At 42.3% G+C, this 26,149-nt stretch overlaps 1 protein-coding gene across 1 annotated transcript; it reads left to right on the top strand.

Annotated features, from left to right (window-relative positions):
• Nucleotides 1-1,612: 1,612 nt before the first annotated feature.
• ZFX (zinc finger protein X-linked) lies at nt 1,613-25,846 on the top strand. Its single transcript, XM_058045470.1, has 8 exons — nt 1,613-1,684; nt 7,467-7,555; nt 8,003-8,569; nt 17,670-17,819; nt 18,010-18,153; nt 18,243-18,377; nt 20,562-20,702; nt 22,015-25,846. Exons 2-8 carry the CDS (start codon nt 7,495-7,497, stop codon nt 23,199-23,201), a joined length of 2,385 nt encoding a protein of 794 aa, XP_057901453.1. The 5' UTR covers nt 1,613-1,684; nt 7,467-7,494; the 3' UTR covers nt 23,202-25,846.
• The last annotated feature ends 303 nt before the right edge of the window (nt 25,847-26,149 follow it).

The following is a 26,149-nucleotide window of genomic DNA, read 5'->3' on the forward strand; positions in this document are numbered from 1 at the left end:
AACCCCCATTCCCATTTCCCTTCCCTGCTGGGGGAAAAGGAGGTAGAGCTTGGGAAGAAGAAAGAGGTGGGGGGAATGTAGTTTTAAGATTTATTTTACTTCTTATTATCCTGGCTCTGATTTTGTTGGTAATAAATGAATATCCCCAATTCAAGTCTGTTTACCCTTCAGTATTTCTTGAGTGACCTCCCCCGGTCCTTATCTCAACTCATTAACTTTGTTACATTTTCTCTTCCCTGTCCAGCTGCGAAGGCAGATGACAGATCAGCTTTGGTGGGTGCCTGGCATCCAGCCAGGGTCAGCCCACACCACACCGTTAAAGTCTGCAGGATGCATGTTTATCAAACACTGTACTGAAATAAACTCCAAGCACCGCCCAATTTATATTTTATGCCTGTGTGTTAAGATAGAAAAGACTAGGGCATAAAATTAAAGTGGAGTCAAAGCTGAACCAGAGGCTGATTGGCAATATAAACACAACACATTCGCTGTTCTCAGCCAGATAAGTCACATTTGCATCATTTGATAAGTGCAACAGCCAATTTCCTTCCAGTTTCCTTAAACGTTAAAAATGCCTCTTGAAGAAACCTCCTTGAGGCCTGGCCCCACAATTATGCAACGATCTGAAGGTATCTCCTCATATCCATGAGGTTACCCACCTAATTTCTAATGCCTCGAAAACTTTAGGGTGCATCTTTCATGGACCAGGAGCAATTCTTTCCTTAAAAAAAAAAAAAAATCTTATTAACTATTACGACAAAGATGAGAAAACAACTCTAGACAGGCCTTAGGTTTCAAGGCCAAAATACCATAGTCCAATTTTCCATAGTCCCCAAAATGCGAACCACCACCTCCCACCGCCCCGGTTCTACTGTTACGTGAGTGCCAGTGGCCCCCGCGGAGCGCCGTCCGTGTTCTCCGTGGGGACCGGGGACCCGGCACCGCACCCCGCTGCTTTCCGCGGTCCTTGTTGTTCCCGGCGATTCCCGCAGGCAGCCGCGCCCCGCGCCGGGGTGATCCGAGGCCGCTCCACCCGCGGCCCTCGCTCCGCGTCCACCCCAGCGCGGAGTCCCCGCACCCTAAAATCCGCTCCCCGCCGCGCACCCCCGAGTCCAAGCCCGCGGCGGGGCCGCGGAGCCTCCGGCCCGCACTCCGTGGCCGGGCCGGGCCGCGGGCCTGGCGGCGCGCGGGGGGGACTCGCCCGGTATGGAGGGGTCGGGCGGGGAGGGGGTCCCGGGGCACCGCTGCGCTCCGCGGGCGCACGCCGAGCCCCGGGCGACGCGGCGCGGCCGAGCCGCGGCGGAGGCGGCGGCAGGAGGAGCCGCGGGACCGAGCGCCGCCGCGCCGCCCCCGCCCCGCCGCCCCGACCGCCGCCTCGCCCGCCCCGCACAGGCCCCCGGCCCGCTCGGCCGCACCGGCCCCCGCGGGCGGGCGGCCCGAGGCGGCGGTGGCGGCGCGCTCCCTTCCGCCTGCTCCTGGGCTCTCTCGGGCAGTGACGTGACGTGCTGACGGCGGGCCCGGCCCGGGGAGCTTGGCCGCTTCCACTCAGCTCCGAGCTCGGCCCCTCCCTCCCCTCCCGCCCGCCCGCCCGCCCCGCCGCAGCCGCCGCCGCCGCCGCCGCGCTCGGCCCAGTCGCGCTGAGAGAGGCCGCGCCGAGCGAGCGCCGCCGCCCGCCACCCGCACGGTAAGAGCCGCGGGCCGGGCCCTGCCGCCCGCCCGGCCCGGGCCTCCCCCTGCCCGCACAGGCCGCGGCGCAGGCCGCGAGGAGGCCGCAGCTAGGCCGCGCCAGGGCTCCGCCACAGGAGCGGGCCGCGGGCTCTGCGCCGGCGGCTCCCGCACGCCCGGCGCGGCCCGGGGCGGCGGGGGAGGTGGCGTGAGGAACGCGGAGCGGAGGTGGGTGGCTGCGGGCCCGGGGGGAGGCGAGTGGGGCCGGTGAGGGGCCGCGGGCCCGGCCGGGGGGGGCTCGGAGGTGTCTGGAGGAGGAGACAAAATGGCGGCGCGCGGGGGGGGGGGGGCCGGAGGGCGCCGGCGCCATCTTGAATTAATCGCTCGCACAGCCGGGGCCCCGCGCGGGCCGGGCCGGGCTGGGCCGGGCGGGGCGGGGGAGCCTCGGGGCTCCGGCAGGGACCGCCCGCAGCCTCTACACCCTCCCCGCCTCCCGCTGCCACACTGCCAGGCGCAGCGGAGCGAGGCGCGTTCCGGCTCGCCGCGGCTCCCTGCGCGGCCGCGCCGGGGCTGCCGGCCGGGTCCTCTCCTGCCCCGCCATCTCCTTCCTCTCCTCCTGTCGGGGATTCGGGCGGCGCGGGCTCGGCAGCGCCGGGAGCTCTCCCGTCAGCCGCCTTCGCCCACTCGCCCTGTAAGCAGCCCCCTAATCCCTTGGGGCCCCCTTGGTGCTGGTTCAAAGGTGCGCCTGGGATCGGTCATTTCCCTAATTTAGGTTTCGTTAAGAATTAGCTTATTTCCTTTGGAATTGCTGTCGTCTGGCGCACAACATTCCAGTGAAATCTGCAGAAAACCCTTTTCTTTAACCGGTTTCTGCAGATACCCCACCACTGAACTACAACAAAGAGGGGAATGACTTGAGGTGTTTTGTTTTTTTTTACGGAACCGCAGTGAGAACATCAGCACTGATTCCCCTGCCAAAACTGAGGGAGATGCGTCAAGAAATTAGCAGCTGAATGATCACATTGTTACAACGTCGTTTTTATTCTTCTGTTTCTCCACCTAGTGATAACGGGGGTTATTTTCAAGGCAGGAATGAAATCCTGTAGGGAGTGTAGGGGTTTTTTTTGCCATTCCTGAGGACAGCGTGTGTGTGTGTGTGTGTGTGCGTGCCCTGCGTTTGCCACAAGTGGGTCACGTCAGGCGAGCTGTGACACTGCAGCGGCGGCGGGGACTGAGCCCGGAGCCGCCTCAGGAGCTCGGCCGAGCCTCGCAGCTCGGGGCTCTGACCCAAATGGGCCATGCCCGGCGTGCCGCAGCTTTTAATGGCACGGAGCGAGGCACGACGGGAGCGTGGCCGTGGCTGTGGCTGTGCACTCACTCATCCCCGCGTGGGTAGGGGCCAGCGCTCGCACGTGGGGAATTTTGCTGCTTTATGGCTTGGTTTGTAAGAGTTTTGCTGCTTGGGTATTTGGTGCGTGGCCCTACTGAAAATTAGGAGTAGGCAAATACATACGCTATGTATTTCTTTTTCACAAGGATGGCTTTTCTGAAGTTTTCCTTTTTTCTCCTTTTCCTTTTTCCCTTTTTTTCTTTTTTCCCTTTTTTTCTTTTTTATTCTTTTTTTTTTTTGGTGAGAGCAGAGAAACAGCTTCTGCAGAATATTTAAACCTCTTTTAAAGAACTCTATTCTATTTTTAAAGTTGCTCCTTCTTTAGAACATGGCAGCTTGTCTATTTCGTTTTATTTCATCTTGATTACCTTGGTAGGTCTGTTGAGTCAAGGATCTGTAACATGGCAGTGCACTGTCTGCGTTGCTTTTCTTGATTGTTCTCATGATTAATTTTTTTGGATGATTATTGCTAATATAGTAATACTATTTCTTCCATTAATCTGTAGTTTTCCATCTGTCCTTCCACTTGAAAATGTTACCTTGACTTCCATAAAGCCCAAACCAGCCAAGTCTCTGAGTAAATAGGTAAAAATCAGTTTGTAAAAACTAACTGTATGGACAGAATTAAGTGTATTACAGAGTTGTATTAGTTCTTGATCCATGTGAAGCTGGCATGGACCCAAGCCAAGTAAAAGGTATAGGTGTTTAGTTCTTTTCAGAGGTTATAAAATCTGATTTTGGATGCCTCTGATTTTTTTTGTCCCAGTGGTAGAAGAGTGTTATGAGAATTTCTGAGATTTGAACAAAGAGACACACAGTCACACAGTTGAGAAGGAGCAAGTGTAGGGACATGGCTGAGCACCAGATTTTCTTTGAGAATTTGGGTTCCCAAGATGGAACTGGAAAAATTGATTCTGTTGGCTTTGATGCCAGAACCATGTCCTGAGGTAAATATATCCAGAATGTTTTGGAAGGACTGAGAGGAGTTTCTGTCCGTCTTGAAATCTTGCAGAGCAGTGAACAGCTGGAATTGCTTCCTAGCCTTTATGGTACCACAAAGCTTGGGGTTCTTGCCAGGGCATTGAAGGTGTTCTCTGTGGTGCTTGCAAGAAGCAGCTCTGGTATTTCTGGTGTCACAGAGCTGCTGCTACAGGTTCAGAGCCCTGTGGTGTTCCTGCCCTTGTGTGGCTGCATCTTGTGCTCACCCTCTGCTCAGAAGAGCAAGCAGGAAGAAACAGTGGTTTCTCATCTCCTGGTTAGAATGCTCAAACTCTGAAGTGTTTCAAGGAATCTTTTTGTATTTTTTTGCCTCAGCCATAGACAAGTTACTTTATGCCTTTTTGGATTGCAGATTCTGATTTGGACACTTATTATTTCAGATAGTTCTGTTAATTCCTGTTTTAAGTGCCTGCATCCTCTTTTGGTCATCTTTTTGCAGCAGATTTCTGTGGATGTGGGGCCTGTGCCCTTGTGGAGCTATTCCAAACTCTTTATGGTCCTGCACAGGGGTAGGAGTTGGCTGGGTCTGTATGCTAAAGTGCACTTTGAGAAGCATTATTTAGTAAGAGGGGAAAAAAAAGAGAAAAAAAAGAGAAAGCATTGAAATTTCTTTCTGCTCCAGAACAAGCACCAAAGCAAATGTTGGTTGCCTTTTTAAGACTCAGATTTCAAAGCCCATGTGCCAGGAAGTGTCTTTGGTTTGTTGGAGCCTGAGCCTTTGTTGTGAGCACATTTTGCTTGTGTAGGTAAGAAGACCTGACCAGTGCAGAAGAGGCCAGAATTTTGTGGAGTGCTAGGCTGTCATTGCTGTGAAACTGCACCTCCTGAACACACCAGGGATATTCTGGGTTTAGAATCTGTTGCCTGGAATCCAGAAAACAAGAAAAACAGGGAAGAGATGGTGTCAGTGGGCACTTAGAGGAAGCTGGGAAGTAGTGATGGAGACCTCTGCATCTCATGGGTGAAGAGGACAGACAGAAGGACAGTGAAGGACTGCCTCACTTAGTGATGTGAGGAGTTTAGGGAGCAGATAGGATAGAGAAAGCACAGGCATGAATCATAAGGAGTAGGAATTTGTGGTGCAGTGGTCAGGTAGGTGGTGAAAGCAGGAAGCAGGGAAATGAATGCCAGTTCTTCAGGTGCTGAACTGACACTGCAGGCTGCTCAGGTCGCAGCAGATGGCAGGCTGGTGTGCATGGTGATACAGCCCTCAAAAGCACAGGCACAAAGGGCATCTGAGCTTTTCCCAGAGATCAGGACAGACAGCTCCATGTTCCTATGTGTCTGTAGTCTCAGGAGAGAGGCAGTTTGATTCCTGCCAACCCTTAGTACCCCTTTGCCTCCTACCAAAAAACCCCAAACCCTCCTAATTTGCCATACAATCTTTGCTGCAAACTGATGAGTAGCAGAGGTTTGTGTGAGTGATGGGAGGGTACTGCAGTTAGAAGATGGAGGGATGAAATGAGCAGGTGAGGTAATGAACATGATATTGGTGCAGGCACCCCAAAAGTTGGGAAAGAAGCAACAGAAGAGAAGAAAGTGAACAGTGAAGGCAGCACAGAAAATATGACAAGGTGAATAGGAAGGACATTGGTAGTAGACTGGATGGGTGCATACCAGATAGATGGGAGGAAAGCAGTTTGGGTGTGAATAATTCTGGCTGGAATTACTGTATGGGATTTTGTTACTCTTCTTGTTTCTGTGGCATGGCAGAAGTTGATTGCCATCAGTCAAGCTATTTCTTGCATCTGAGGCTGAAACACTTTTCTTCTGCTCTTGGTTCTGAAAAGAAGCATTGGGTGAAGGGCTGTTCCTCTTCACGGTGGGCACTTCTGTTGGAAGTGCTTGACAGAATAACTGGGAGACAATTTATGTCCAGTTGGATACCACAGTGACTTGTTAGCACAGCTGTCTTTTGAACACAGAGCCCTTCCAGCTGAGCATCACACAAATACTGAAGACCTTGGAAAATTATTAGTGTTCCACTATTTTTCTTCCAGTTCCATGTCTGGCTATATTTCTCCCTCAGCTTCTGTAAAAGAGAAGGCCCAAGTGACTGCACTGGAGGCTGGACAATACCCCAAAAGAGAGTTCCAGAGGTGAAGAGTTGAGAAAATTTGAGCTAAAAAGTGGAGCAAGTTTAGAAAATATTTATTCTAGATTATGGGTTTAGATTTGTGTTTTGGACTAGTTAGTTTTTTCTTTTGTATAGCAGTTTCCCTGATAAAGCCTTAATGAATGTAAATGTTAGTTGATGTAATTTGGAAAGGTTATGGTTCTTATGGAAACCTTGGGTAGAATCTTGATGTTTTGTCTGTCTTTTGTGAAAGTATCACAGAAATGGGGAGCTTTCTGCTTGTGACTATGAGAAATGTTTGGAGGAAGAAAAAGAACATTTCCACTTCTACAGAAACACAAGCAGAAGCATGGAGCAACATTCTGTTGCCTTTTGCTCGATCTTCATGTAGGAGAGTAGTTGGACTGCAGTGCAAGGGAGTAGCACAAGTTTCTGTTAGATTGCATTTTACCTAACTAGGTTTGCCTGCTCCTGTAATGCACATATCTAAGCAGCAGAATTAGATTGCAGTTTGACATTTTTGCAAGTATTTTAACTTTGTGGTCTTGTTTCATTCTTTCATTAAGAAGACTGAAATCCTGAGTCAATATGCATTGAAATGTTGACATGCTGTTCAAAAGTTTTGGTAGAACATGACATTTGGTGATTTTTGAGAACTAACTTGTGATATTTATGGTACTTTGTCTTATGACAAAAGTTTTGAAAATATTTGCAGATCTAGGTTTTAAAACATTTGATGTTATGCTCTGGAAACAGTTTACATTGATGATTTCAGTTCCTGAAGTGTCATAAGAGTGAAGTCTTCCTGACTGTCCAAGAATGAGCATGAGGACATCAGAACTGGTGTGCATTTCAGATAATGAGCTCTCTGTGTTTAACTTATCATATTGAGCCTTAATGATTTCACAGCTCTGTATTCCTCCCCATCCAATAGGGACTCGAGTTCCTTGAGTGGGAATATGTTGGATTAAGGTTCTCACAGGAATATCTCTAGGCTTTGTCTTAATTTTTTTTTAAAGATTATAAGAAAATAATATTTTCACATTCCTTTATGAGCTACTTCTGTGTTTGTGAAGTCATAGGGTTTTGAGAAAAATGGACCCAAAGTGTTGGACCTCAGTCTGTAGTTCAAACCGTGGGTGTTTGGTCATCCCAGGGTATTATTGGTGGAATCCCACACTGAGGGACCCTGAGTAAAGTCCAATTCATCTTAAAGTCATGAGGTGCTGTGTGTTAACTTCCATGCATCCAAAACATCAACTTTTCCATGCACAGACAGAGGCAACCTTCTTCACCATACACAGTGAAATAACCTTTCTTCTTTGTCTTCTGCAGACACTGTGACTGATGAGAGTTAAAGGCCATGGATGAAGATGGGCTTGAATTGCAGCCACATGAGCCAAATGCATTTTTTGATCCAACAGGTCTGTAAGGAGATAATACATAGATAAGAGTGTTCACATTTGATGCAATTGACTATTGTTTATTCTGCCTTTGCTTAGAAGTGCTGTGCTGCATCAATGCTTTTGTATGGAGTGGTTGCTTTTGAGTTTGGGTTGTTTTTATCACTCACAGCAATATGAATGAGCTACTGTTCTTTCAGCCAAGTAATAGTTGTTTGGGTGTTGGGGGAGAGTCTAAAAATTGCAAATCTTTTTCAGGAGAGAAAATCTTGTTCATCTTAATTATGTTAACATCTACTGAGGACTTGCTTTATCTATCTGTCTTAATAGTTCATATGCTGTTATGCTTGTTTTACTAAAGTGCAGCATAGTGTGAGAGTTGAAGTGAAACAGAAGTAATTTCAATTATTTACCACCTCATATGAGACAGTGTTACAATTTAAGTGCTATTTTAATTGTGTTTTTCAGGAGCTGATGCAGCACATATAGATGGAGATCAGATTGTTGTGGAAGTCCAGGAAACAGTGTTTGTTTCAGATGTGGTGGACTCAGATATAACTGTGCATAACTTTGTTCCTGATGACCCAGACTCTGTGGTGATCCAGGATGTCATTGAGGATGTTGTTATCGAGGATGTTCAGTGCCCAGACATCATGGACGAGCCAGATGTGTCTGAAACAGTCATCATTCCTGAGCAGGTGCTGGACACTGACGTGGCTGAAGAGGTTTCTTTGGCTCACTGCACTGTCCCAGATGATGTTTTAGCTTCTGACATAACAGCAGAGACAATGTCCATACCAGAGCACGTGCTGACAACTGAGTCAATGCATGTGCCTGAGGTTGGACACGTGGAACATGTGGTTCATGATAACGTTGAAGAAGCAGATATCGTCACTGATACTCTGGGAACAGATGTTGTTTCTGAGGAAGTCTTGGTGGCAGACTGTGCATCAGAGGCAGTGATTGATGCCAATGGAATCCCTGTGGAACATCAAGATGAGAAGGGCAACTGTGATGATTACCTTATGATTTCCTGTAAGTGTTTGGGGAAAGCCATCAAAGTTCTTATGATATGGGCTTGAAATATCTGAGGGAGGGCTTAAGACAATACCCAAAGCAGAGTTTCAATATTTTTTATGTAGATCTCACAAGTGTACTCACATGGAGGGATTTTTAGGAGCATGTACCAGCTGAAAGTTCTGGTGAAGCTAATGGAGAGAAATACTGGCAAATACAAGTTTTTTCTGTAGCAATTTATAGCATATGAACAAAATAGAAAGAATTCTAGAAAACTAAATGCCATGTACATAATAAGAACTGAAAGAAAATTAATGTGACCATGCTTAAAAATGCTTATATGTGCAGGTTACTATGATAACTATCAAGACATTAGGAAACAAAAATATTTCATGGAAAAGAAAGAGTAAAAACCCGTGGTTTCTGAAAACCCAATACTTGTCTTGTTTTTTTGCTAAGCCCTCACCTCTTGCACTCCATTTATTGTGGATACAGACAGCAATATGGTTTTCTTTGCTGTTAGGATGTGATTTCTTCTCTTGATTAAACAAAGGACAGAGGTGTGCAGGTAACAAAAAGAGTAACTATTGCTGCTCATAGCTGGCAAGTGAATATCTTAATCTCTCTTAGGAGCAGTGGCACAATCCCTTTGAATTGTATTTCAAAAGCCTTAAATAGAGGGTGGAGAAAAATAGAGCATATCATCAATCCTTTTTCTACTGAGGATATCCATTTGTGTCAACTAGAGTTTACACTAAGTATGTTACTTATTATAGTGATTACTCAGTGCAGCACCTGGGAACATCACAGTGTCATGCTGAACATTTATTTATTTATTGTAGAAAGAGAAAAGCCTTGTTAGGTTGGTTTGTTTAATTGCCCTTTCAGGCACTCCAGTTTTGTGTGGTGTTAAATGATTTCGTTTTTGAGGTGTACTTCGTGCTTTGCTTCAGTTACCTTTTTTCTTTTTTTTTTTTCTCTTTTTTCCCCTTCTTTACTTTTGGACATATTTCTGAAATGTATAATAACTTGTTTTAATTTTATATTCTGTACTTACAAATTTTAATGTTGCTTCTCCTTACCTAGGATCACTGCATTTCTTAATTTATCATCTCTTGAGTTCCTTGAGTAACCTTGTTGCAGCCATGTTTTGAGTTTATATGAGGTACAGTTAATTCTCTATTATCTGGGAAAACAATGAAATGGGATAATGCAAAATATGGATCAAACAAAATACTGTAAATTAAACTGCAGGATTGTACTGAGGTGAAACAGGTCAGGGGATCTGTTCTGAAATTGTATTGATCCAGACTGATAAATGCACTCTTGTCTGGTGTGGTACAGATAAAACTTTCTGATTCTGGACCCAAGTTAAATCTGATGAAAACAGCTCAAATGCTTCTGAACCTGCTGCACAGTAGACAGCAGACTGGATAATCTGCCAATGGGTAATTGAGACCTGATTCTGGTGGTGATCCTTCCCTCCTCCATGTCCTTGGCTGCAGCTCTTGAGGGGGTCTCTGCTCCCCCCTCCTGTGCAGGTTTTGCTCCTGCAGCAGAGCAGGGCCTGTGTAGGTGCACAGAGGGATGGGTGCATGTGTGTCCTGTTCATGGCTGGCAGTGCCTGAACAAGCACACAATGTCCTGGTAGAGGCCACTTTGGGTGGTCCCTGCCTAGCTGGGAAAGCTTCTGAGATGTACCAGTTACCAACTGGGGGTGACTGGCAGGAGGCACAGAAATTCAGTTGTTCACTTGTGCTCGGGTATTCTCCATCTTCAGTCACCTATTTCTGCAGTTTCACACTTTATTTATTATTAAATGTCTCTTGCAATGTTCTTTGTTGAGATTCAGAACCTTAAATAAGCCAGCATTTAAAATAATGGTTATGCTACAAAATATGCATTCTACTTGTGTTTAATGTTGTACAGTTCATTTTAAAGGGAAGTCCCTACTACCACCTACTGTGTTTAAAGCCTGCTTAACAAGTTCTTCTGGTTGTGAAGGCAGTCTAGTGCTTTTCCATCAAGTAAAGGCTGTCTTGCCAAACAGTCTCTTTGTTGTATGAAAAATATGATTTGAATTAATTTTTTATTATTTTTTGTTTGCATCAGCAGTGTGTGTGTTCATTGATCTGATGCCTGTCTCAGTTCTTCAGTTAAACTGAGTTTTCAAAAGATAGTAACATCAGCCAATCCAATTTTGGGTTTTTCATCCTAACTTGTAAATTTGTGTTTAATTCTGGCAAAACTCCCTGAACTGCAGGGGCAGATGTTGGAATGTAATCTTGTCTGCCATTGCAGTAGTCAAATGTTTCTGCTTCCCAAATCTGTGAGCTAGACTGTTCTCCAGAATGCCTTTGCCTGTCTTCTTTTAGATAGGTACTTGGAAAGCAGGGGATGACACTTCATGTTCTTCCTGTTGTAGGTTTCTCCATCTGTTTTCTTCAGTGGAAGCTATTGGCACAATCTTTTTGCTTTTTCCTGTTTTGTGGCTCTCTATAAGCACTTCCATTTTTGTTCCTAATGAGCTGAGTATAGATATATTTTCTTAAGGTCATTTTCTTAGCTTTATCCTGAATACATGTGATCTGGAATGACTAATCTGTGTGTACATTTCTTTAAGTTGTGTTTATACCTTCTTTGTTAGTTTCAGACTGATTTGTATTTTCAAAGGGTGCAGTTCCCATGGGTTTCATTCTGTGACTTTGCTTCAATGAGCTCAGTATTTTAATACTTCTTTTCCCAGTTAGATTTAATTTAGCTTTGGCATTAATATGACTTTGCTGTCTGCATTTTCAAGGCAATGCTTCTTGGCACTGCTTGGCACCAGTTACTTTTTGATGTTGTTATTTTATTTCTTGGATACTTTGTCTTTGCCCTCAAGATTCATTTTTATTCCATGGTAGACTGGGGGCCTGGGGGCACTTAGAGCAGAGCAGAATCAGATATTCATTCAACTGAGAATGCAAACCTACCAGTTAGTGGCTTGAAAAAGATGATAGGAGGTTTTATAATTTTTTTTTTTCATGTTCCATAAGAAGCCAGTTCATGAGTTGGGTCAGGAAAGTAGAAATTGTGCTGTGACTCACATGGTACTAATTATTTGTTAGACTGGAAAACCATTTCTCCCTGAGTAAAGCAGTAGTGGTGAGATGAACTGGTGTTTGTCAAAACAAAACAAACATCCTACATTTACTAACCCAGGGAAGCAGTGCCCTGTGCCTGGCAATAGGATGGAAATGGAAATTAATTTTTTTTGTCTGATTTAATTCTGTTTGGCAATGGTAGACACATCCTCTGGCATTAACTGCTTCTGTAAGATGAAAAATTGTATCCTGATATACTCTTACTGCAGTAAAAATAGTGAGGGACAAAATTTTGACAAGAGGAGTCTGGAAAGAGTGAAGGGCAGCCTCACAAGGCTTAAACTGCAGCTTTAAGAATATAAATATTTGCAAAAAGGGGAGCTGTGTTATGTCCATCCATCCATCCATCCATCCATCCATCCATCCATCCATCCATCCCTTTGCTTTTCTCTGACTTAGACATGTCTCTTGTTTGTTTTGTCTGAAGCCAGGCCTCTGAAAATCAATCTTTTTTCATCCTTGTTGGATGTTTAGGTTGAAAGCAATGGATCTGATGTACCAAGCCATAGGGTTCATGTTTTTCCTTAGGGCCATCCAGTAGCCTTCAAGTCAAGAAAGCAAATGTTTTAAATTGCTTTTTTAGCATAAATATCTCCTTCTTTTCCCCTGGAGGTTGCTAAAGATGCAGGAAATCACATTTTTTTTCTCAGAGCTAGAACTTGCCATGCCTCTGTCTGACCACTGGAGTGGCATCAGCAGCTCAGGCTGCTCAGGAGGTGATGGAAATTGAGTTCCCTTGGGCTGAGGGATGTCAGAGCTCAGGCTGGTTTGTGTGCTGGGGCAGAGCCCAAGAAGGACAAGTGTTGGATCCCAGCTGGGAGCTCAGGAATTACACCTCTGCTGGATTACTGCCCTGGAGGGACCTTTTGGTGCCCAGGATGTCCTCACATGTAAAAGCAGTGAATTAAAATGAAAATAGAGCAGATTGCTCTTTTCTCAAACGTTAGGAAACCTGCTTTGCCATTCAAGAAATAATGTGTGGTAAAAATAGCTTCTTCAGTGGACTAGGAATTGTCTGCTGTTGAGTGAAGTAGATGTTGCTGCCACAAATAACTGAACAAAGTCAGGGGAAAACAATGCTTTTAATCTGTTTTAGAGAAAATGGCTTTTTTCATTAAGGATGCTTAAATAGGGTTGTTTATTTTATAAGCAGACAAGTGTCCCATGATACACATTTTTTTAGCAGCTTAGAGAACCATTTGGGAGCAAAGGCTGATAAAATAGATGATTTTTGTTTAATTACTCCATTGACACATTTTTAAGACCTGTTTAACTGGTGTAGATAGATTTTTCCTTTGGTTGTTTGTTTTGGCGTGCTTTTTAGCAGTAAACAGTGGGTATTTGAAAAAGCTGGAAGGTGTCTGTGCTTAAGTGAATTTTATTTTTTACAATCCTTTTGTTTTCCTCATTAATCCCACACAGAGGATAAATGGTAGGAAAGAAAAAGTTTAGAAAGTTGTGGAATCTATTAAAAATAAATGCAGTTATATTTGCATTTCTTAATTAGAAATAAACCACTGTAAGGGTACAAAGTCTTTATCTGCCTGTCCCTCAAATATCTGATAGAAAAAAAACCCTAAAAGCAACTTCTAGGGGAAAGTGTATGTATCATGGTAAAACAAAAGGTGTTCTGTTAAAGCAAACCAGGATCTTGGCCTCATACTTATGCTTCTGTGTGGGTAAACTGGCTTCAAAGGGCTTTAAGCATGGAGTTTATTATCAATGCTTAGGAGCTTGTTTCTGTCCCAAAAATGCCATTGAGCATGTCTTAATAGAGGGGCAGAGATACTGGAGAAAATTGTTCTTTGGCTGTTACTAGTTTATTATATGATTTTTAAAATTCAGTGTAGTACTTTCTAGGAAACCAGTGCTGTCATTGTAATAGATCACATAGAATCTGTTGTTGTTGCCATTGCCTGGATCTTTTATTTCTTCACTTTATTCTTTATTCCTTACTCCTTTTTTTACCTGTTGGTCTCTTACTGTTGATTTCCTTATAAGTGCTAACTAGACAGGTTTTAAATATGCTGTGACTTTCATGTTATGTGACCCCTTTCTCATCTGTTTGTGCTTTTAATCACAATTCTAGCATTATCTTTATATGGAAGCAATTATGGCAACATTGGAGAAGCACATACTTATTTGTTTCTTGCAGTTCTTAGTATGCAAAGAGCAGGCTGCTCTAATCAGTGAAGTCTGTGAAGAATTTTGGCAAACTAACCATAGACTGCATTCTTGCAATTCATGTAGATTCATACTGTGTCTGGTAATTTTTCTGGGTTTTGTTTGGTTTGGGGTTTTTTTTAACTCTTGATATTTAGTCTGTATGCACTTGTTTACTGAATGAAAGCTACCAGCTATAGGGAGGAAAAAAATCAGACATTTAAAGTTTTTAGTGTCCAGTTCATCTCTGATAAAATGGAGGCACAAGGTATGACAGCACTGGAGTAGTGCTAGCCTGAACTTTCTTCTAGCATGTGACTTGTGATTAGTTCAGTAATGCTCAGTGGCTCCACTTAAAAGGAAGTGGTCTCTTAGAAGTTTAACTAATTCTTTTAAGTACTTTCTTTTGTTTGGTTGGGTTTTTTTGGGAGGGGGGGGTTGTTGCTGTTATTAGGTTTTTACAGGATGTTTGTTTGTTTGTTTGTTTTGGATTTTTTATTAATGTCCAAGAGGAGCAAAATGAAAGAAGATCAGCCATGGATGGTAATTTGTGGGACCCCTTCATGGGCTGTGAATTCAAATGAAAGCTTAATATCATCAGAGTTCCAACTTGAAGCATTGATCAGTCTAGTATTTCTGAATATCATTTTCTCATTGTGAGACTGAGATACACAGAGAATGCAGAAGCTTTGGACAAGTGTTAAATAGAAAGCAAATTTCATAAAACACTGCCAGTGAATGAACATAAATAAATGCTTGTGTAGCCATAGGATAAAATACCTTGGAAATGGTACTTTCTGTAATAATACCCATTCTCTTTCACCTTGTTTGTCACTTCCTTTGATTTTTATCTTTTTTTTTCCACTCTATTTTTCATCCTGTTACCTGTTACTGTACTGCAAATATTACTGCTTTTCAAGCCCTTCAGGGACTTCAGTTTTTCAAGTATTACCACCTGTCAAGAGTAAATTTTTTTTTCCTTTTGGATGAGAAAAGTTGGCCTCATACCTCCTACACATCAATTTCCTTACAGTTTAATGTCTCTTGTTAAAAAATATTTAAACAAGTTGTTATGTTTTTGAAACAATGCTGAATATAAAGGGAATTCAGGCATAAACAATCTCTAAATTGTATAACAATTTTTTATTATGTTGGATAATACTAATATACTTAGAATATACTATATTCTAATATACTTAGAATCTTGGAGAAGTTATTTCAAAGCATGAATAGAGCATGTTTTTAAGACCTAGAATTCTTCTGTTGTGTGAAAGTTACTAATGGGTATTTCTGTGTATGAATGGAGGTAAAAAACTCTGGATTGGTTAAAAGCAATGGGCCTGTTTCACACCATGCACATAGGTTTGTTTTCTCTCTGGTTGACTCAGCCATGGTTTTCCTTCCTCGTGGGTATGTTCCAGCATCAGTTGATCTTGGTGGCAGACTTCCCTTTTGGCTTCAGAGGTGTAAAGTCAGTCTGCACTGATTGAAAGCCTTCCAAGGAAATGTGCCTGACACTGGAAACAGCCAAGTTAAGGGAGAACAGCTACATAAATGTAGTGTAGGAACAAAAGCAAGTTCTCTTTTTTGTCAGGGTTCCAGTGACATTTGGTGTATCACGGATAGGACAAAGAAGTCATGGAAGTCTGTTTTTAACTGAATATACACACTGTGGAGCTACATTGTTAATGTGATTCAAAAGAACATCTTAAGGGTTCTACTTTTAAATCCTTTGGGGTACAGCTACAAGATGTTATGCTGTCCTGTGACACAAAGTAATTTTTTAAACATCCTACTGTTTGAAACAGTCTGTACCATGGCCACTGAACAGGATCTTGGCATTGAGTATTGAGTTTTTTATGCTGTTCTTTTGGTAAAGAGAGAAACAGACTAATTTATGTTAGTGCTTTATAATTTAATGTTATTCGTTTTTTTTGTGAGTAATGATGCCTGATTGAGAAATTGTACTTAAATACAGTTGTGTTTGATATGTGAGACAGAACATGTGATAGTTTATCTAATTCAAAGGCTAATTTATTGGCTTCATGGCAGGAAAATAATAGTAATAACATTCTGAGCTTTTTTTAAAGTATGTATTAAAATAAATTTAAGAATGCAGTTACTGAGTAGTAAAGCTATGATTTATTTATGAGGGTAGTTCAATGAGTGCTAGTAAAGTAAGCATACTTTGTGAAGTATTTGGTGTGTCCTAGGCATGGTAGTTAAAAATTATTCACCATTTATAGGACAGTTCTTAGACTTCTATTAATATAAATTCCATGTCTTTCTGAAATGAAATCATGCATGACTCTGAGGGAGTGACAGTAAAGTCACAAATTACCAAAGTATTTTGTCATGTTAAGAATTCTTAAATAATTTCAGTACTGAAGAAACATCTGGGGCTTGTGAAAATTGGAGGATTCTTAAAAGGTCTTGAGAGCTGGATTTGATTTTTGTGAATGCATACTTACTATTTTTTTCTTGAAAACCTGTTCGTGGTAAAGTAAGATGGGGGGAGGTGCCCATGAACAGTATACCTCAAAAATCCAAGTGTGTTCTTGTAAAGCTGGCTGTCAGCCATGGATAATGTGGGATTCTGGGCAAGTTTCAGCAGCTCAGGCTGGAGTGTGGTGTGGGTGCCCTTCTGGAGGCAGGAGAGCCAAGTTTGGGAGTGCTCAGGGCTGCAGCAGCAATGCAGGACAGGCTCCTGCAGGAATGACACCAGTGCTCAGGGCTGCAGCAGCAATGCAGGCTCCTGCAGGAAGGACACGAATGCTCAGGGCTGCAGCAGCAATGCAGGACAGGCTCCTGCAGGAAGGACACCAGTGCCCATGGCTGCAGCAGCAATGCAGGCTCCTGCAGGAAGGACACGAGTGCTCAGGGCTGCAGCAGCAATGCAGGCTCCTGCAGGAAGGACACCAGTGCTCAGGGCTGCAGCAGCAATGCAGGGCAGGCTCCTGCAGGAAGGACACCAGTGCTCAGGGCTGCAGCAGCGATGCAGGGTCTTGCAGGAATGACACGAGTGCTCAGGGCTGCAGCAGCAATGCAGGGTCTTGCAGGAAGGACACGAGTGCTCAGGGCTGCAGCAGCAATGCAGGGTCTTGCAGGAAGGACACCAGTGCTCAGGGCTGCAGCAGGGATGCAGGGATGCAGGGCAGGCTCCTGCAGGAAGGACACCAGTGCTCAGGGCTGCAGCAGGGATGCAGGGCAGGCTCCTGCAGGAAGGAGTCCTGCAGTGGGAGGGAGGGCAGTGCTCACCGCTGTGCTCCTTCCCAGCTGTGGAGGGCACGGGGAAAGGGGAGGAGTTTCTTCCCGGAGCTCAGGTTTCCTCTCCTGGCAGCGGGAAAAGCATCAGTACCAGCGCTTTGCAGGGAACCAGGTCTGACAGCCACCACTTGCCTCAGAGACAGGGTTGAGCAACAGATAATGCTTTTGCAAAGAACAGTTAATAGCTTATCAGTGAAATTATGCCACAGAGTGAAGTATTTATGTGTACTTTCTTCCTACCATCATCTTGATGCAGATCACAGTTTCCTTATTAGCATTGCCTGGTGCGGTGTTCGTGCCTCTAGTTCTGTCATTGTAGCATTCTTGCACTTCCACCTTAACTACAGGATAACAGCTTGAATTTATTTTTGTGTTTATTGTCACTATTTTCAAGGATATGAAAAAATATTAATGGGTAGGTTCTTTGTCACAACTTTTTAATTTTAAACTGCTTCCAAATTTGAGTCATAAATTAATAAATATGTCTTTCATATGTGTCTGTCTGCATATGACTGGGTAATTGTAATAACTTGTTTTTGTAGTGGATGATGCTGGTAAGATAGAACACGAAGGTTCTGCTGAAATTACCATGGAAGCAGAGTCAGAAAGTGGCTCTTGTAAAGTGGATGGCATTTGTCCAGAAGTCATCAAGGTCTATATATTCAAAGCAGATCCTGGAGAAGACGATTTAGGTAAAATACACATGTTTGAGAATACTCCAACCTGACACTTGAAATTTTGCATGAGACTGTTGTTTCCCAAGTGGTATGTAAAAACCTGTGAGTCTGATAGTAAAGAGTTGACAAACTTTGAATTTTTGTGGTTTAGCATAGATTTTGGTGAAGTGTATTTAAAATATTTTGCTCTGGTCTTCCTGATTAGGGGGCACAGTAGACATTGTGGAGAGCGAGCCAGAGAATGAGCACGCAGTGGGATTGCTCGATCAGAACAGCAGTATTCGTATCCCAAGGGAGAAAATGGTTTACATGACTGTCAATGATTCTCAGCATGAAGACGAAGACTTAAGTAAGTAGGTGGCTTTCCTTTGGGAGCAGGGATTTTCACTTTCAGCAGTGCAGCATTCCTATTTTTTTTTTAACTTCTTTTTATCTTAGATGTTGCAGAAATAGCTGATGAGGTTTATATGGAGGTGATTGTAGGGGAGGAGGATGCTGCAGCCGCCCACGAACAGCAAATCGATGACACCGAGATTAAAACTTTCATGCCCATAGCTTGGGCAGCAGCTTATGGTAAGTAATGCTTGAAAGAATTGTCCTTCAGTGACACTGCAGCAAAGTACCAGGGATTGGTTTTTGGAGGGTAGTCTAGAGTATTTGTGCTTTTGTGTTTGTTTCTAGAGTTTTAGTTTAAGAATGGTTTCTTAGCATAATGAGCCTTAAAAAGAAAGGAAGAGGGAAGTTGTAAGGCAGGCTTCTTCTTGCTCCTATTTAACTGGCATTTTCCTTCATATTTTCATGGTGTGAAAGGGGAAATACATGAGCTTCCAGCTAAAAATTGAATCTCAAGTACCTCTGTTCCTCAGAGTTTTAGGACACAGTGAGAGCTGGCTTGGGACTAGAAGTGAATATTTTTATTTTGGGGTGGGGGGCAAAAAGAAGAAAGCAAATGGTAATATGTAAGATTCAGTGTAGCAGTGAAAAGCAACACTCAACACTGAGGTCTAGCTTGATTTAAGTCCTTTCTAGAAGGATCATATAAACACATGATTTCACTAATGCCAATAATTAATTGATTAATAAAAAGAAGTTGGAGGGAGATAATAAAGTTGTAGCAGAACCTTGAGAGTATTTCCAGCACACAGAACTATTTTTATTGATATGTGAACACCAGCTGGTGCACAGACTGGTTTCCCAAACTTTTGTAAGCTTAAGACCAGAATTTCATCTTTGCCCCTTTCTCCTTCTAAACAAAACAAAAGAAGTAGTGGAGTAGAGGACAAAACTTACATTGTCTGCATGATGTAGATTGTGGTGATGGTGCCAGCAGAGAATTGTGCTGCGAATACAGTGGGGGGTGGAATCTTGGACATAAGTCAGGAAGGGCAATATTTCAGGGAGCAGTGTGTGTTTAAAAGTTACTTGGGGAATGGATGGTCGTGCACCCAGAGCCTTATCTTAGGCCATATACTGGTGAGCCCAGCTTGAGAGAGAAGGAAATTACATAAGCCACTCTGAGTGGGCATTAAAAATGAAATTGAGTGAACTTGAAACAAGTTGGGTACTAAACATTCAGTGGTTTTGGAGGAGGGAGAGAAAATTGAGCAGAATGTGTTAAAAAGAGTGAGATGGAATTGAAAGGAGAATTGAAGAATGTGGGAAACAGTGGAGTGGTTGCATTGTCAGCAGTAAGCAGCCTAGCATGCAGGGTGAGAGATGGTGGGGACAGGGAGGAGTTAAACATGAAGGCCTGAAAATGGCAGAGGAACACTGGAGCTAGCATCCAGGTGAGAATCTTCAGGCTCTGCACATGTGCCTGGCTCTGAGTCTCCTTACATTAATCATGAATATTAATGCTCAGCACCCTCTGAAAGGAACAGCTGTTGAGCATATTCCACTTTCTTGGAGTCTTCCTGTCTTGTGTGCTTTGCTTTCACTAGGAAATGTTGGCTTTTATTGATTCAAGTAAATACTTGACCACAACATTTATTATTGAAGGTTCACTTATACTCTTAAATCACCAATGTTAAACTGATTGCCAGTAACTACCTTCTTGAATGTATTTGTGATTTTCATGTTTGTTTTACATACAGTGATGCCATTTGTGTATTAAGCACAAAGCTCTGTGAGGCAGAGCCTCTTTACTTCCTTCTGTTACACAATACTGAGCATGCTCTTTGTTCCCACTAGAAAGAATTTGTAAGTGCTAAAGCATCAGGTGTCTAAATAGTAGGTGGTGTACTTTGTTTGCCACTTTATGGGCTGTTCAGAAAGATTCTTTGATCACAGCTCCTGTTCAGAAACTTGGTGTGTGACAAACTTCAGTCAGGTGAATTCAGATTGACAGAAGTGAATGAGAGCTCACACACAAATGTATTTCAGGACTGAGAAGAAAACTGGGCACAGCAGATACTGTGACATGCTATTATTTACTAATGTTAAACATTTTGGGCATAATTAGCAACCAAAGGGATTCAAAAAATGCTGCATTTGAAGGAGAATTCTCTGTGTAATGAAAAGCCATTAATTCCTGTACATTATGTACTCCTGCAAAATTAGGTTAACAAAGCTAATGCTCACGATACCAAACATAATTCCTAAGTTATATGGTGAGACATTTTGCAGCTTATGCTGTCAGTGATTACAGTTTGATTAAATGTCCAGATAATAGTTTATTGTTTCTGTTACTACCATTGTAGAATTTGTGCTTGGATTACCTGCAGTGTTGGTAGGTAACTTCTGACCTTGCCTTGGTAGGTAATAACAACGATGGCATCGAAAGTCGGAATGGCACTGCAAGTGCTCTTTTGCACATAGATGAGTCATCTGGACTTGGGAGGCTGGCCAAGCAGAAACCAAAGAAGAAGAGGAGACCTGAGTCCAGACAGTATCAGACAGGTGAGTATGTGGTGCCTGGCTCTCGTTCATCCAGGCACTTGCCCACAGACAGATCCATGCAGTGTCTTGTAAAAGGAGGGGTTTGGAGAGTTACTTGGTTGACAACACTTCTGCTTTATAAATGAGTGCATATTTTATTTTACGAATTTTAAATACATGGGTGATTTGGATTATGGCAAAGGAAGCCTCCTCGGACATAGGAAAAAGTACTATAGCAAAAGATTAAAAAGCTATATACTTGACTTGCCATACCCATTTTAATGTTTAATGTAACTTTAAAAGGCAATGTTAGATAAATGGTATTCTGTAATCATGCCTTTTAAAACCCCTTTTTTTTGTCTTTATTGAAAATATGTAGAACAATGCATTTCATTATATCAGCTCGGTAGGTAACTGGAAAGTCTGAACATTGTATATTCATTTTCAGTAGTGTAACTTCTATACCCTTTCCTGTTTTAGTGGTGAAATAAAATTGCCTTGATGTTTGTGCCTACTTTTTTCTTTTCATCTGTGAGAACAGAAGTGTTTTATGGCATAATTTGTTCTCTGCTGTTATTGTGTTACAGTCAGAATATTTATTTGGTTTGATAAAGTTGAAAAAACACAACTTTTTTTCAGTAGCCTTGCCTTAAATAATTCTAAAAGTTTCTTTCCAAATTGTGATTTAACTGTAGGAGTTCTGTTTTGTTTAGCTTAAGTTAGTAAACTGTGCAAATTGAAGTTAGCCTTTTCTATTTCCAGCTAGTCAGTTCTCCTTATTGGAGACATTTTTGGACAAGACCGCTTTTTTAACTTGCCTAGGCAAATTCAGGGTAAACAAATCAGGGTAATAGATGAGTGCAAATAATTTCCAAAGCTTTGAGATTTCTGTATGTGAAACATGTTCTTATTGATTCTTGCTTGGTACCTCTTCAGATTGTAGCTGTGACAGATGGCGTAAGAAGGAGGTGTTAGTTTCAGGGCATCTGAATTGTACTCAGTGGTAGGTGATTAAACTTCAACATTAAACTTTTTCTACCGATTTGTGGAGAGTAAAGAGAAGATTGTGTACTTTGCTTACTAGATGATACTCAGTTTAAAAAGTTGGCTGCTGTTCTTTGCACCAGCCACTGGTTTCTGCATGTATTTAATGTGTGAACTCAGTCAGAATTCTTCAAAATAGAATTATTTGAGGTGAGGAACATCTGTATTGTAAAATGTACATATCCCATCTTTCTCCACAGTTCATCTTACTGTTAACATATGACATTTATGGAAGTGTAGTATTATTGTGTAATATTGATTGATAAAAGGTTTTTTTGTTGTTTTTCAGCAATAATCATTGGCCCCGATGGTCATCCATTGACAGTCTATCCCTGCATGATTTGTGGAAAGAAATTTAAATCCAGAGGTTTCTTGAAAAGGCACATGAAAAACCACCCGGAGCACCTTCTTACCAAGAAGAAATACAGATGCACAGACTGTGATTACACTACGAATAAAAAAATAAGTTTACATAACCACTTGGAGAGTCATAAGCTGACCAACAAAACAGAGAAGCTTATCGAGTGTGATGAGTGCGGGAAAACCTTCTCTCACGCAGGAACTCTATTCACTCACAAGATGGTGCACAGGGACAAAGGAGTTAATAAAATGCACAAGTGCAAATTCTGCGATTATGAGACAGCAGAGCAGGGGTTACTGAGCCACCACCTTTTGGCTGTCCACAGCAAGAACTTTCCTCACATTTGCGTGGAGTGCGGCAAAGGGTTCCGCCACCCGTCGGAGCTGAAGAAGCACATGCGGATCCACACTGGCGAGAAGCCCTACCAGTGCCAATACTGCGAGTACCGATCGGCCGACTCTTCCAACTTGAAAACCCACGTAAAGACTAAACACAGTAAGGAAACGCCGCTCAAGTGCGACATTTGTTTCCAGACTTTTTCAGATACCAAAGAGCTGCAGCAGCATACGCTTATGCATCAAGAAAGTAAAACGCATCAGTGTTTGCATTGTGACCATAAGAGCTCAAACTCGAGTGATCTGAAACGACACATTATTTCAGTCCACACAAAAGACTATCCTCATAAGTGTGATATGTGTGATAAAGGCTTTCACAGGCCTTCGGAACTGAAAAAACACGTGGCGGCTCACAAAGGTAAAAAATTGCACCAATGCAGACATTGTGACTTTAAAATTGCAGATCCGTTCATTTTGAGTCGCCACATACTCTCAGTTCACACAAAGGATCTTCCATTCAGGTGCAAGAGATGTAGAAAGGGCTTTAGGCAACAAAACGAGCTGAAAAAACACATGAAAACACACAGTGGCAGGAAAGTTTATCAGTGTGAGTACTGTGAGTATAGCACTACAGACGCCTCAGGCTTCAAACGGCACGTGATTTCCATTCACACAAAAGACTACCCTCACCGGTGTGAGTATTGCAAGAAAGGTTTCCGAAGGCCTTCAGAGAAGAACCAGCACATTATGCGACATCATAAAGATGTTGGGCTGCCTTAAAGTCTCTTTCACAGACTTATGGCTGGAATTATAAAGGAAATTTGCCTTTCAGGCAGTTAGCTTATTTTAAAGCCAATCACCTGCGATCACACACACACAAAAAAAAAAAAACCACAAAAAAACAAAAAGAAAAACATACTGTGCATTTGATTTGTTGCTGTATAAAAATAGGATTATTGCTTGTAGTTGACTTTTATACCTTTTGTTCAATAGCGTGTTCTGAATTCTATTCAGTTTGTTTAATAAATGAAGAAAAGATGGCAACAATAAAGTTGCATTTAATAAAGTAAACCCTGTCTCTTACTGAATTTTTCAACCGTAATAGTTTATTTAAGTATATTTATCTTACTGATCTCGTTGATACTCACAGTGTCCATGTTTAATGCAGTTTTGTCGTGAATTTTAAAAATATGAAAATTCTCTTGATAAAATTGTCAGAGGTGTGTATGGAATGGGGAATTGTCATGTTGACAGTAAAGTCACTAGGGCCCACCTGATTGTTCTGTTTTAACTATACAGACTTCGTGGCAGGTTAACTATTTTCTGGTTGAGGAGTTACAAGTCTCACTTTGTGTTTTCATTCTGGTTTCAGAGAGAAAAATACTTTAAAAAATGGTTTGGGGCGGTTTTTATCTTTCCTGGGCAAATTCAAAATATGCGCAAATATTACATTTATTGTTCTGTGCTTCTTTGTCTTTGAAAGATTTTGTGTGTTACAAGAGTTGGGTTTTTTCCACTTTATTCCTGTCTTAAATGTTGGAAACGTAAAATACTCTTGTTCCATTTGCAGAGTTAACAATAGATCACAACTGTCTGTATGTGCTGGTAAACGTACCTCAAACTTTATGCTTTTATGTATGTTGGTATTTCTTTGAAAGAGCAGTTTGTGGTTCAAGTCACATTTTTATTGTTAGTTGTTTTAGAATAGAATTTAAGACCAAGAGGTGCCTCAATTTTGGAAACCAGATATTTTTACAAAGAGAGCTTAAGAAGGGAATGGAGTGGAGCAGATGAGTTCATAAGGAGTAGAGACGTTGTAACGTAGATATCCTTAATAAGAAAAGTAACTTATGATAGATGCAGTTCTGTTACTAAATTAAATGTTTTTCCTGAGCCATTAGTAGCTGTGTTCAGTGGCTGTTTAATAATTAGTACTGTATCCAGAATTAACCCAGTTCTTTCAATCTGTTTATAAACAGCTGGTTGAATATTACAATTATTAGATGCAATTTTGCCACCTGAAGACTATTATAAAGCAGCTCCATATCATTTGCTAATTGCAGTGTAAATGTACCAAGCACAAAGTCGTGTACTTCAACAACAACCTTGGAGCAAAAACCCCAAACCATTTTAATTACAGGCCAGATTTTAGGACATGGCCCTGCTCCCCTTGCTCAAATTCTCATCCCAGCCACTGATGATGGATTGCAGAATTCAGTCCCAGCTGCCTGCCAGATTAGGTTAGATTTGTAACCAACAATTCCCTAATGGAAAGGCTTCAGAGGCTGAGCCAGTGTTAATTCCTCTTTCTAGGCAGGTGAACTTGCAATTAATCTCAAACAGGAATTTTAGTGATAGTTTCAAGTCTGGGGTGATAGAGGGACAAAGGTTTCCTTTCTGGATGTGCATCTTCTAGGCCTTTTGTAATTTGTCTTGTTACCAAGCCCTGCCCCTACTGCTCCTCCCTCCTGTCTCAGTGTAAGCTGAAATTCTTGTCTGTAGTGTGCAGTTCAGGAGAGTCCAATGCCATGTCACTGCCTGTGCTGTAGGATGGTTTTCCTTTCTTTGCCTGCTTGCAGTGCCCCCAGACTTGCTGGGTGCTCTTGTGTAATATTGCTACTCCATGACCCTGAAGTGTGTAATTCCTGGCTGTGCTGCATTGTGCCTTCCCTGAAATCCCCGCTGAAGCCAGTGGATTTCCTCATGGCCGTAGTGTCCATTGCCTGCTGATGCCAAACCAGATGCAGTAAAACCCAGCTGAGATTCCCACTCGCTTCTTGCAAAATACTTGCCTGTGACTACTTTTTTTTCCTCTCTTATGTTCAAGCATTTTCTAACTGGAAACCTGGAAAGTGTACAAAATCTGCAGAAAATCCCATAGTAGTGCTGAGGATTTTAGCCATTTTGAACTTTATTTTTTTAAATAAGCTGAAAGACAAAGAACACAATTTTACGCATTTTCTTTCTCTTACGTAGCCTGGAATCATACCCACTTTTTTTTTTTTTTTTTAAAGCACAATGTTGAAACATTTTTTTTAATAATTAAAGGGTTTGGTCAAGTGGATTTTGTAAAATGTATTTGTCTGTATAAAGAGAAAATGAAATTATAGTTATTGTTAATGTACTGACATTAGTTACAGGTTAGTTTTAATTCTTAAATAATTTGCTTAGCAAATGCTATAAAATGGATGTTTCAGTTTAATGTTTAAAAAAGGTACAGATTTTTACAAGGACATAATATAAATTATTGTTCTGTAGAAAATACCCTGTTAAATATTGTATATGTCCTTCCCTCTGTACACTTTGTAAAAAAGACAAAAGAAAAAAACAAAATACATAGAACCATATAGGGATGTGTGACATTATTGTAATTGTGTACTTGATAATAACGTGAAAAAATAAAATTCAAAATATTTTCCTTTTAATGCACGTTTAGTCTATTTGATGCCAGTTCTGAGCTGGAGCCTTGCTCTGAGGGACACGGTCACCTGCAGCTCTCCTGCACTTTACCTTCCTTCTGCTCCCTGTCCTTGGCTCATTTTGTGCAGCACTGGGGCAGGAGTGATTCAGTCCCACCTGTGGCTGAAATGTTCCTTTACCTGGAAGTCTGCAGAAGTGAAAGGGATGGCAGGTCTTCGAAATCCATTTTAATGCCTGGTTTTATATTAAAGAATTCACATCTGATCAACTTCTGATAATGCCTTCGTGTTTTTCTGCAAGGTGGTTAC

The sequence above is a fragment of the Melospiza georgiana genome, chromosome 2 (genome assembly GCF_028018845.1).
Source record: "Melospiza georgiana isolate bMelGeo1 chromosome 2, bMelGeo1.pri, whole genome shotgun sequence".
Lineage (NCBI taxonomy): Eukaryota > Metazoa > Chordata > Aves > Passeriformes > Passerellidae > Melospiza > Melospiza georgiana.

Bases quoted from the DNA above. Each gene is read 5' to 3' on its own strand.
- ZFX (XM_058045470.1), top strand. From the start codon at position 7,495: ATGGATGAAGATGGGCTTGAATTGCAGCCACATGAGCCAAATGCATTT. The intron at 8,570-17,669 runs GTAAGTGTTTGG...TTGTTTTTGTAG, and splicing joins TGATTACCTTATGATTTCCT to TGGATGATGCTGGTAAGATA. The intron at 20,703-22,014 runs GTGAGTATGTGG...GTTGTTTTTCAG, and splicing joins GTCCAGACAGTATCAGACAG to CAATAATCATTGGCCCCGAT.